This window comes from Triticum aestivum, chromosome 3D, assembly GCF_018294505.1.
Source record: "Triticum aestivum cultivar Chinese Spring chromosome 3D, IWGSC CS RefSeq v2.1, whole genome shotgun sequence".
Classification (NCBI taxonomy): domain Eukaryota; kingdom Viridiplantae; phylum Streptophyta; class Magnoliopsida; order Poales; family Poaceae; genus Triticum; species Triticum aestivum.
In genome coordinates, this window is record NC_057802.1 from 281,699,765 (window position 1) to 281,711,985 (window position 12,221).

Sequence of the window (12,221 nt, forward strand, 5' to 3'; positions counted from 1 at the left end):
AGGCACAAGGAATGAGGGATGGGGCTCGCTGCGCAGTTGAAGGGTGGGATGGGATTGACAGCTGGTGGGCCGCAGATGGCCAGGGTGGTCGCAACCTGCGTTTGAACTGGGGGCGCGTCGGGGATTTGGCTCGTAGCGGCGCCCATGTCAGCAGATAGACCCGGCAGCCTTTGACGAACTGGGGGCCCATGGTCGACGCTGCCAACGGCAAGATGGGGTCCCAGGACGCCTTGTCAGCCACGATACGGTGGCAGTCTAGCACGCTGGTGCTGATGCTGCCGGGCTGAGCCCTGGCCGGAGGAGCCACAAGGGCGGCGGGCGGCGGGAAGTCATGCCGACAAGGCCAACCCTCCGGGAGGGGTGGTGAGGGTGCGCGGTTGGCATCACCATCCTGCCTCGCATGCGGAGGCGGAGGGGGCGCGGCAGGGAAGCGGAAGTCGTTGGCGTGCCGCACATGGATGGATACTGGAAAAAGCAGCATCGAGACGGCAAAGCGGTCGACTTGGTCGGGGTTCGCGTCGGCGAGTTTGTCAGGCTCGGCGAACAGGAGCTCGGACGTACGCATGATTGCGTCGGGGTTGGTGGTCCAGGCGGACAGCCGGAAGACAGACATGTCGATGTCGTTCAACGTCGCAGGAGCCAGCCGGTCGAAGAGGCAAAGGGGGCGAGCAGCTGCACGGCGGAGGAGATGTCCCAGCCATGGTCCGGAATACCGGTGATCTCAATGTCGACAGAGATGCGAAGTGAGACATGCTCGGCCTCGGCTAGACGACTCCATGGATGCAGAATCAGCCGAACCTGGCAGCACGAACCGGTCTTGCAGCGACACGGGCGCGGTCGGCGGCATCCCGGAAACGAATGAGGAACTCCTCGTCACGGCGACGGTGGACGCAGAAGTCCGCATGCTCGAGTAGGAAGCGCTCGCTCAGCTCTCGCGTGACATCAGCGGCGGAGATGCCGGAGCGGTTCCCGGCGACGATTGCCACCAAGGCGAGGTCCAAGGCGCGCTCGGCCGCATCCAAGCGTGCAGACCGCGGCAGGTAGCAGACGGCTCCAGCCGGCCGCGGGGCGGGGTCGCCCGACAATGCCAGTTTGCGGCCTGCGTACAGGTGCCCGTGGAAACGGGGGGCGAGGGAGTAGCCGAAGCAGGTGGCGAAGGGGTGACCGCGGTGGAGGAGGTGGTGGTGGTGGCGATGGATGTCGAGGGCAGGCTCATCCCAGGCCCGGAGGACGCGGGTGGGGATGGGCCCGCTACGCTCGAAGCCGAGGAGCCAACGGAGTGCGGGGATGATGGGCGCGTACGCTTAGCCGCCAGCACGTCGCTCGGGGAAGACGGGCGCGGGGCGGTGTAGAACCTCGCAATGTGACCGAAAAAGCGGCAACGGCGAGGGCTGGGGAGCACGATGGGGGGAGGGGACGGGTGGAGCCAGGGCCCCTGGCGACGAACAAAGGGCGAGACGGTAGGACCGTGGCACGCGGCCGGACTCCGCCGAGGACGGGCTGGACTCCAGCCAGTGGCACTCGCAGGGTCGGCCGCCTGCGGCCGGAGACGAGGAGGGGGAGGGGGAAGCCATGGTGAGGTGGGCGACGGCGCCGAAGTGGCGGCCAGCACGAAGGGGAGGTGGTCGACAGTGGCCGGAGTGGCCGCCGACGATATAGGAGCGGAGCTAGACTAGGGAGCGGAGAACGCTCGGCCGCTGGACAGATCGGCCGATCGAGTACTGCTATATCTGTCTTACACGAAAATAAGTAAGGTTATCTAAAATGCTCCTCCCTCCGTCCCATAATATAAGAACGTTCTTTACACTAGTGTAATGTAAAAAACGTTTTTATATTATAGGACGAAGGGAGTGATCTACAATATTATGCATTACGGTACTAACTACTACCCTTACGAGCAGCATACATTGCCACGTCCAACGCGTTGACGACTTGGCAACCAACACGATGCAACCCCGTATGCGGTACAACCACCGGAGTAGGATACGGTTTACAACTCTCACACGATCACTTTCGTAGGGGTCCCGATAACGCCCACACGTGTAGGCGTTAAGAGATCTGGCCACACGTCTGTGTGGTATCTAAAGAACCAGCCCACATATTTATATGTGGGCAAAACAAGTAACCCCACACGTTTGGTCTTTTGCCTCGTGGTCCTTCTCACACGCCTACGTGTGCGCAAAGTAGATAGCGCCCACACGTCCGTACTCACGGTCCAGGATGCTTTGCGTGACAGTCACCACGCGTCCCCGCAGTTGCCATGGTCCGGACCCTTTTCCATGTTCGTTTAATCGCAACAGCCATGTTGCTGAACTACAGTTGCCATGTCTGATAACTACAGTTGTCATGGTTGCTCAACTGTAGTTGCCATCTCAGGTCAAGTGCCAGATGCCATTTTTGACAGCTGCAGCTGTTGCCATGTATGGTCTGGTCTACTACAGTTGCCATGATTTGAAAACTTTAGAAGTTCCCACTACTAACACTAGACAGTTGCCATGTAGCACTACAAAAAAGGCATGGCAAAATACATATTCGGATAAAGAGAGAGTTGCCATCTGCTTACAAGCACGCTAGGGCAGTTGTCATGTACCCTGCAAAAACACATGGCAACTCGGGTAAAAGAGAGAGTTGTCATCTGCTTACAAAGCACGCTAGGGCAGTTGCCATGTACCCTGCAAAACACATGGCAACTGACAACTTTGGGTGTGGGAGAGGAGACGGGGCGTGTGGGCGAGCTGCTAAACGCCCACGCACCAGCCCCTCCATGTGCGTGAAAACTGACGTGTGGGCGAACTGCTAAACGCCCACACACCAGCCCCTCCGCGTGGTCAAACGAGCGTGTGGGCGACCGGATGAATGCCCACACACCAGCCCAATCCTACGTGGCATAAAAAATCTGGCAAAACATGCCAAGATTCGTGCAAACACAAACGGACATTGATCCATGCGTGTGGGCGAGATGCAAACGCCCACACGTGTGGGCGTTAGTATTTCCACTTTCGTAAACATATTTCAATAAACTTGGTGAGAAAACTATCTAGGACTCTAAACTTTGGTGACCTTAGACTACAACTGGGTTAATTTCTACATTAGCTTTTCAAAATTAGTGTTAATTTGTAGGAGGTGGTTTAAAATGTTAAGTCTTAGGGGAAGATGCTTTAAGTTTACAATGGGGCAGCCAGTGTATGAAGAAATCTATTACAGAATCAACAACATCGTTCTTCCCAAAATTTCATTCCGATAAGATACATTTGCTTAACTTGTGCTTATTATTATATCAATGTGGCAAACTGCATATACCAGAATACGTATCTACTATTACTATTTGTTATCATCAGTTGAGCAGGTCGTCTGAGGTGCAGTACTGACCGCCGGCGAGCGCCCGGTAGTAGCGGTCCCTGCAGTAAACCGGGCGTCCATTGGCGGCCTCCGCAGCAGCCGCAGCGAGGTCGTCGTCTTGCCTCACCTCGGCAGGCAGCTTCAGCAGATCCTCTCTCCTGCACGCAGGCACGCCCTAGTCAATTCCGCTTGCAACAATGGCTTACAGTCTATTGTGAAAGCTGGGTAGCAGCATTGAGTTGACTCACTCACCTCATCATCGGCTTAGAGGAGGCGGCAGTGGGGGCTCCATTGAAGGAGTGGACGAATTCCTCGACGGGGGCGGCGAAGGCGAAGAGTGCCACCGCCCCGACGAGCAGCGCACCGGTGCCCACCAGTGTCTGTTTGAGCAGGTTGATCACCGGCTTTACCTGAAGAATCCGTCGGTCACCGAGATAAAATGTGAAAATCCATTTTTATAGTTATATAAGCGTCAACGATCATATATGTTTTCCCGCCAAAAGAAAGAAGCATATGTAATGATAAGAAGAAGACAAACTACAAGTTACAGTACCTTGTAAGATCCCAATAACCTGTCGCGAGCCAGCACCTGCATCAGGAAGGAAATAGACGTTTAACGGCAGTCTGAATTGCATGGCTGTGCTTAAGCTGAAGAAGCAAGCTTGGATGATAATACATACCTCTGCTGGCTTGACCCACATTTGGCCATCGTACCACCCGGTTTCTTCATACGGCACGACTGCCGACAATAGCCTGTCACCAACGTAGCTCCAACCCTGCAGCACTAGCAGGTATTGTTATACTAGCACAGTTTTTTCAAAAGGAAAACTTTGTTTTTGTCACTCTAGCTTTTGCCAATTTTACTTATGTCACTCTAGAATTTAACATCTCACTTGTACCACTCTTAAGTTTTGACAATACATCACAAATGCCATTCAGTAGCAAAAAGGATAAATTTTCATTTTATTTTTGCCACTCTTAGCTTTTGACAATGTATCAAAATTGCCACTCTAAAAATTTTGCTTTTGCCACGGAATGGCAAAAGTGATATATTGTCAAAAGCTAAAACTGGCAAAAATAAAATGTCAAATTCTAAAATGACATAAGCAAAGTAGGCAAAAACAAAGTTTTCCCTTTCTCAAATACGGCCGACGTTTGCCAAACTTACCAGGTAGAGCCTGAGAACCACAAGAGACACCAGGAGCAGGGTCCCAATCCCAGCAGCTAGCACGAACTTGAGTGGATCCTGCATAGCGTTGACATACATATCATGGAGAAATTGGTCAAACAAAAGAGGACACACATCATGTATTTGTTACACTGTGAGGAACAACATACTAGCACAATTTCCGCTGCTCATTAAACTGAAAAAATAGAACCATAACGAACGGCCGTACCTTTCCGGGACTGAAACTTGCGGCTGAGATTGGGGCCGCCAGAACTGTAAATGTGACCAGGCACAGGCTGCCTAGGCGCATGAAGAAAGAGCCCGGACTCAGCTCTGCCCACGAGTACAAGGTGCTCTCCTTGAGAGCGGAGTACTCGTTAACCTGAGCCAATCATCCAAATTTACCAGCAAAATGAGGAGCCAATCATCTTTCATTCAGACTACAAGCTAGGTGCATGCCCCAAGTGTCTAATTTCTTTTGTGTGAGACGCTAAATCATACCGGCCTTTGCTCGTATGGGACTCCGATCTCCATCCTGGGGTCCCAGCTCGGACCGCCCCCGGCGAAGCGGCTTCGGCTGCTCTCCGGCTCCTCCTCCTTGAGCGCCATCGCCACCGCCACGCTCCTCAGCCTCTTTGCCCTCGTGGACGCTCCACCGCCCTGCGGAAGGGCTCCGGCGAGCCGCCGCGGGGATGCTGTCGCGCCATGGTCATGCCCAAGAAGCAGCGCCACAGGCTGGACGGTGGTAATCTTCAGGCGGAGCAACATGGAAAAACTCGCGCCTATTATCTTCTAGCCCACCGTACTGAACTCGGGGAGCGAGAGGGCACCATGTATAGCCGTGAACCTTTTACGTGGCCCAGGTTTTTCTTTTTGGTTGCAGTTTTTCACTTTTTTGTGGCTGAGGCAGTAGAGTGGTCGCGACGGCCAGGTCTGGACACTCTGCCTACACACGTGGTGGGATGCGCCGTGGCACGCTGCCTGCTCGTGCCGGCGCACGGCAAGCCAGGTGCGGACCACTGTTCATTGTTCTCCAATAATAATAATAATAATACACCTACTAAATTTTTTAAAACCTTCCAAACTAATTCTGCCCCCCTCCCATAATTTCCAAGGAAAACGTTTTCATCTGGTGCGCCGGCCGAAACGTTACCCGGACGCACGCGGGCCTTACGATTGCGTTGCCGGGGCTTCCCTCTTTTCCCTTTCCAATACAAACCGTTTTCCCACCTTCCCCGTTCTTCAACCTCACGACGAGCATTAGGCGACGCTACAATCACTCAGTTCCTTCATCTTCACGCTCACGCGCAGCACCCCAGCATGAACAAGGCCTTGCTCGTAGGATGAGCCATGTCGGGGTGGAGAAGACGTCGACAACCAGTGCCTCCTCCCTCCCTTTCCCCCCTCTCAGCCCGCACCCTCGCCTTCCCGCGCACGAGCTGCAACCGGCAGTTGTCAGAGCTGCAAACAGCTTTACAAACGCTACGAACAACTTCTTTTTTGCTGGAACCATTAAAGTGATGACGGTGAGCTACAAACGACAGTCGATGGAGCTGCAACCAGTGGTACAAAATGCTACAACCGTCCTTTTTTTTGCTGGAACCATTAAACTGATGACGGTGAGCTACAAACCACAGTCGATGGAGCTGCAACCAGTGGTACAAAATGCTACAACCGTCCTTTTTTTGCTGTAACCAAAAAGAGAGGAGGTTGTGAATGGTGCAGGAGGAGATGCAAATAGTACCGCAAAATGCTATATCTGTTGTCCAAGGAAGCTAACACCTGCTTCTAAAAAAGCTTCAAACAAAGACGGGGAAGTTGTGGGGCGGCCAACGCGCATACTGAAAAAGCTGCAACCGGCTACGAGATAGCTGCAACGGGTCTTATGAAAAGCTTCAACCAAGGAACGACAAGATGATGATGGAGAGCGGCAATGACAGAAGCTGAGCGGCGGTGCACCGGGTGATGCAACTCGCGGCGACGGTGATGCTAATTTTTTGTTGCAACCATTATCGTTGTTTGCTACGACCGGCGGGATTTTTTGCTACATCCATTCATGGCAGAGCGGCGACTCGGGATGGCGGTGACGCTATTTTTTGCTGCAACCATCATCGTTTTTTGCTACGACCAGCGGGATTTTCGCTACATCCTTTCCATGGTGCGAATGGTGGTCGTCGTTCCTAGAAACTCATGGGGCGAGCGTCGACGGCGAGGACGGCAGCGGCACACTGGAGTGCTGAAACCTGCTGAAACCATCAGCATCGACTGTAGGAGTTTCATCTGGTTGACGGGGAATTTGCAACCGATTGACGCCGAGATTTTTGCAACCGAGGTTCCTCGGTGAGCACCATCACTGGGGATGATGTGATAACCCACAAGTATAGGGGATTGCAAAAAATTTCGAGGGTAGAGTATTCAACCCAAATTTATTGATTTGACACAAGGGGAGCCAAAGAATATTTGCAAGTATTAGCAGCTGAGTTGTCAATTCAACCACACTTGGAGATTAATTATCTGCAGCAAAGTGATCAGTAGCAAAGTAGTATGATAGTTTTGATTGTAGTAGCAACAACAATAGGAACAGTAACAATGATAGCAATGATTTTGTAGCAAGTATAACAGTAACGATAGCAATAGTAACTTAGCAGAAACAATATAAAAGAAATTCGTAGGCATTGGATCGGCGAATTCGTTGGATGATATTCATCATATAAAAGTCATAACCTAGGGCAATGCGGCACTAGCTCCTGTTCATAAATATAATATAGGCATGTATTTCGTAAATAATCATACGTGCTTATGGAAAGAACTTGCATGACATCTTTTGTCCTACCCTCCCGTGGCAGCGGGGTCCAATTGGAAACTAAGGGATATTAAGGCCTCCTTTTAATTGAGAACCGGAACAAAGCATTAGCACATAGTGAATACATGAACTCCTCAAACTACGGTCATCACCGGAAAGTATCCCAACTTCTGTCACTCCGGGGTTTACGGATCATAACACGTAATAGGTGAATATAACTTGCAAGATCGGATCTAGAACATAGATATAATGTTGATAACATAAACGGTTCAGATCTGAAATCATGGCACCCGGGCCCGAAGTGACAAGCATTAAGCATCACAAAGTCATATCAACATCAATCTCAGAACATAGTGGATACTAGGGATCAAGCCCTAACAAAACTAACTCGATTACATGATGAATCTCATCCAACTCCTCACCGACCAGCGAGCCTACGAAGGAATTACTCACTCCCGGTGGGGAGCATCATGGAATTGGCGATGGAGAAGGGTTGGTGATGACGAAGATCGAAGACATCCCTCTCCGGAGCCCCAAACGGGCTCTAGATCTGGCCTCCCGATGAAGAACGGGAGGTGGCGGCGGCTCCGTCTTGCGAAACGCGATAATTTTTACTCCCTTATTTTTTCTAGAAAAGTAGGTATTTATGGAGTTGGATTCAGGGTCTGCGGGGCCACCAAGTGGGGACAACCCACCTGGGCGCGCTAGGAGGGGGGCCGCCCTGGTGGGTTGTGCTCACCCAAGGGCCCCCCTCCGGTGGTTCTTGGCTCCAGTAATTCTCTTTTATTTTGTAAAAAATCCTCGCAAAGTTTCATTCCAATCCGATAACTTTTATTTCTACACAAAAACAACACCATGGTAGTTCTGCTGAAAACATCGTCAGTCCGGGTTAGTTTCACTCAAATCATGCAAATTAGAGTCCAAAACAAGAGGAAAAGCGTGAGGGATCCCCGCTTTCATAACAGACGATCGTGATTGGTTTGAGTTGTGTATTTTATTTCGGTGATGTCCTATGGTGCCCTCCGTGTCGCTCATACGTGAGGGATCCCCGTTGTAGGGTGTTGCAATACGTTCATGATTCACTTATGGTGGGTGGAGTGAGTGACAGAAGCACATGCCCGAGTAAGGGGGTTGTTGCATATGGGATAAAGAGGACTTTATACTTAATGCTATGGTTGGGTTTTATATGCTAGAGTTCCAGTCATAAGTGGATATGATCCAAGTACAGAAAGTATGTTAGCTCATGCCTCTCCCTCATATAAAATTTCCACAATGATCACCGGTCTAGTTATCGATCACCTAGGGACAAATGACTTTCTTGTGTGATAAAAGCTATCTACTTTTATTATCTTGCAATTTATTCATAGTTTTATTCTCGCAAAGTACTTCTAGTTTTATTCTTGTTCTAGGTAAAGCAAACATTAAAGTGTGCGTAGAGTTGTATCGCTGGTCGATAGAACTTGAGGGAATATTTGTTCTACCTTTAGCTCTTCGTTGGGTTCGACACTCTTATTTATCGAAAAAGGCTACAAACGACCCCCTATACTTGTGGGTTATCAAGACCTTTTTTCTGGCACCGTTGCCGGGGAGCAATAGCATGGGGTGAATATACTCGTGTGTACTTGTTTGCTTTACCTTTAAGTAGTTTTTATTTTCTATTCTAAGTTGTTCTCTATCTTTAGTTATGGATATGGAACACGAAATACCAACAAAATTAGTTGTACTTGCTACTCATGGAGATGGGGAACCTCCTAAAACCCTCGATGCTCGCTATGTGAAAAATATTAAATACTACTTTGATAATCCTGAGAAAACCCCATTCAAGTTGATAATGGGAGACATGTTGGATCAACGTGAATACTGTCGAGATTATTGTTGGGAATCGTCTCATGGAAACCAAAAAAAATCTACGCACACGCAATGATCTATCCATGGAGATGCATAGCAGCGAGGGGGAGAGTGTGTCTACGTACCCTCATAGCCCGTAAGCGGAAGCGTTTCTCAACGCGGTTGATGTAGTCGAACTTCTTCGCGCTTCAACTGATCAAGTACTGAACGCATGACACCTCCGCGTTCTGCACATGTTCAACTCTGTGACGTCCCTCGCCTTCTTCATCCAGCAAGATGTCGAGGTAGTAGATGAGTTCCGTCAGCACGACGGTGTGGTGAGAGTGATGGTGAAGTTATCCTTGCAGGGCTTTACCTAAGCACTACGTAGATATGACCGTGGGAGTAAATGGTGGAGGGGGGCGCCGCACACGGCTAACAATTGTCTGGGATGTGCTAGGGAGGCTCCCTCCTCATATATATAGGTGGGAGGGAGAGGGGAGAGGCCAAGGGGCGCCCCAAGTAGGTCCAAATCCTACTTGGGCTCCTGCCCTTGGCCGCGACCCCTCGTGCCATGTTTGTCGGAGGGGGGAGGAAAGAGGGGGAGAGGGAAGGAAGTGGGAATCCCAACCCACACTTACCTTTCCCTTCTCCCCTTTCCTTCTCCTCCTTAGGCCGGCCCATATGGGGGGGCGCACCAGCCCCTTGTGGCTGGTGCGTTTCCCCTCTTGGCCCATAAGGCCCATATCTTTTGCCGGGGGTGCCCGGAACCCCTTCCGGTGACCTGATAAGTACCCGGTACCCCCCGAAACACTTCCGTGTCTGAATACCCTCGTCCTATATATCAATCTTTACCTCTCGACCATTTCGAGACTCCTTGTCATGTCCGCGATCTCATCCGGGACTCCGAACAACGTTCAGTCACCAAATCACATAACTCATATAATACTCTATTGTCATCGAACGTTAAGCGTGCGGACCCTACGGGTTTGAGAACTATGTAGACATGACCGAGACACCTCTCCGACCAATAACCAATAGCGGAACCTAGATGCCCGTATTGGCTCCTACATATTCTACGAAGATCTTATCGGTCGAACCATTATGACAACATACGTAACTCCCTTTGTCCATAGGTATGTTACTTGCCCGAGATTCGATCGCCGGTATCTTCATACCTAGTTTAATCTCGTTACCGGCAAGTCTCTTTACTCATTCTGTAATACATCACCTCGAGACTAACTCCTTAGTCGTTCGCTTGCAAGCTTCTTATGATGTGTATTATCGAGTGGGCCCAGAGATACCTCTCCGATACTCGGAGTGACAAATCCTAATCTCGATCTATGCCAACTCAACAAACACCTTCAAAGATACCTGTACAACATCTTTATAATCACCCAGTTATGTTGTGACGTTTGATAGCACACAAGGCATTCCTCCGGTATCCGGAAGTTGCATGATCTCATAGTTGAAGGAATATGTATTTGACATGAAGAAAACAATAGCAATAAAACTGAATAATCATTATGCTAAGCTACGGATGGGTCTTCTCCATCACATCATTCTCCCAATGATGTGATCCCGTTATCAAATGACAACCCATGTCCATGGTTAGGAAACCTTAACCATCTTTGATCAACGAGCTAGTCTAGTAGAGGCTCACTAGGGACATGGTGTTTGTTTATGTATTCACACATGTATTTAAGTTTCCGATCAATACAATTCTAGCATGAATAATAAACCTTTATCATGAATAAGGAAATATAAAATAACAACTTTATTATTGCCTCTAGGGCATATTTCCTTCAGTCTCCCACTTGCACTAGAGTCAATAATCTAGTTCACATCACCATGTGATTTAACACCCATAGTTCACGTCGCCATGTGACCAACACCCAAAGAGTTTACTAGATTTAATAATCTACTTCATATCGCCATGTGATTAACACCCAAAGAGTACTAAGGTGTGATCATGTTTTGCTTGTGAGAGAGGTTTAGTCAACGGGCCTGTCACATTCAGATCCGTATGTATTTTGCAAATTTCTATGTATACAATGCTCTGCATGGAGCTACTCTAGCGAATTGCTCCCACTTTCAATATGTATCCAGATCGGGACTCAGAGCCATCCAGATCAGTTTCAAGGCTTGCATCGACGTAACTCTGTACGACGAACTCTTTATCACCTCCATAACCGAGAAATATTTCCTTAGTCCTCTTAAGGATAATTTCGATTGTTGTCCAATGATCTACTTCTGGATCACTATTGTACCCCCTTGCCAAACTCATGGCAAGGTACACAGTAGGTCTGGTACACAACATGACATACTTTATAGAACCTATGGCTGAGGCATAGGGAATGACTTTCATTCTCTCTCTATCTTATGCCGTGGTCGGGCTTTGAGTCTTACTCAACTTCACACCTTACAATACAGGCAACAACTCCTTCTTTGACTGATCCATTTTGAACTCCTTCAAAATCTTGTCAAGGTATGTACTCAATGAAAAATCTTATCAAGCGTCTTGATAAATCTTTACAGATCTTGATGCCTAATATATAAGCAGCTTCACCGAGGTCTTTTATTGAAAAACTCTTATTCAAGTATCCTTTTATGCTATCCAGAAATTCGACATCATTTCCAATCAACAATATGTCATCCACATATAATATCAGAAATGCTACAGAGCTCCCACTCACTTTCCTGTAAAAATAGGCTTCACCGTGAGTCTGTATAAAACCATATGCTTTGATCACCTCATCAAAGCGTATATTCCAACTCTGAGATGCTTGCACCAGTCCATAGATGGATCGCTGGAACTTGCACACTTTATTAGCACCTTTAGGATCAACAAAACCTATGGGAGCAAACAATTTATGGGAGCAAGAATCAACTAGCATAGGAAGGCAAAACAAGTGCAACTTCAAAACAATCAACACATAGAGAAGAAACTTGATATTATTGAGATATGTAAGAGCATAATTTCCTTTCTCATAATAATTTTCAGAGGCATCATGAATGGATTCAACAATATAATTATCACATACACCACTCTTTTCATGATGCACAAGCATATAAGATTTATCA

At 48.9% G+C, this 12,221-nt stretch overlaps 1 protein-coding gene across 1 annotated transcript; it reads right to left on the minus strand.

Annotated features, from left to right (window-relative positions):
• Window positions 1–3,182: 3,182 nt before the first annotated feature.
• Window positions 3,183–5,348, minus strand: LOC123078441 (protein CONSERVED IN THE GREEN LINEAGE AND DIATOMS 27, chloroplastic). The gene is made up of 7 exons (XM_044500948.1): window positions 5,009–5,348; window positions 4,737–4,889; window positions 4,508–4,585; window positions 4,020–4,115; window positions 3,893–3,928; window positions 3,592–3,749; window positions 3,183–3,497 (listed from the first exon to the last, which is right to left on the minus strand). Exons 1-7 carry the CDS (start codon window positions 5,273–5,275, stop codon window positions 3,335–3,337), a joined length of 951 nt encoding a protein of 316 aa, XP_044356883.1. The 5' UTR covers window positions 5,276–5,348; the 3' UTR covers window positions 3,183–3,334.
• Between the last annotated feature and the right edge of the window lie 6,873 nt (window positions 5,349–12,221).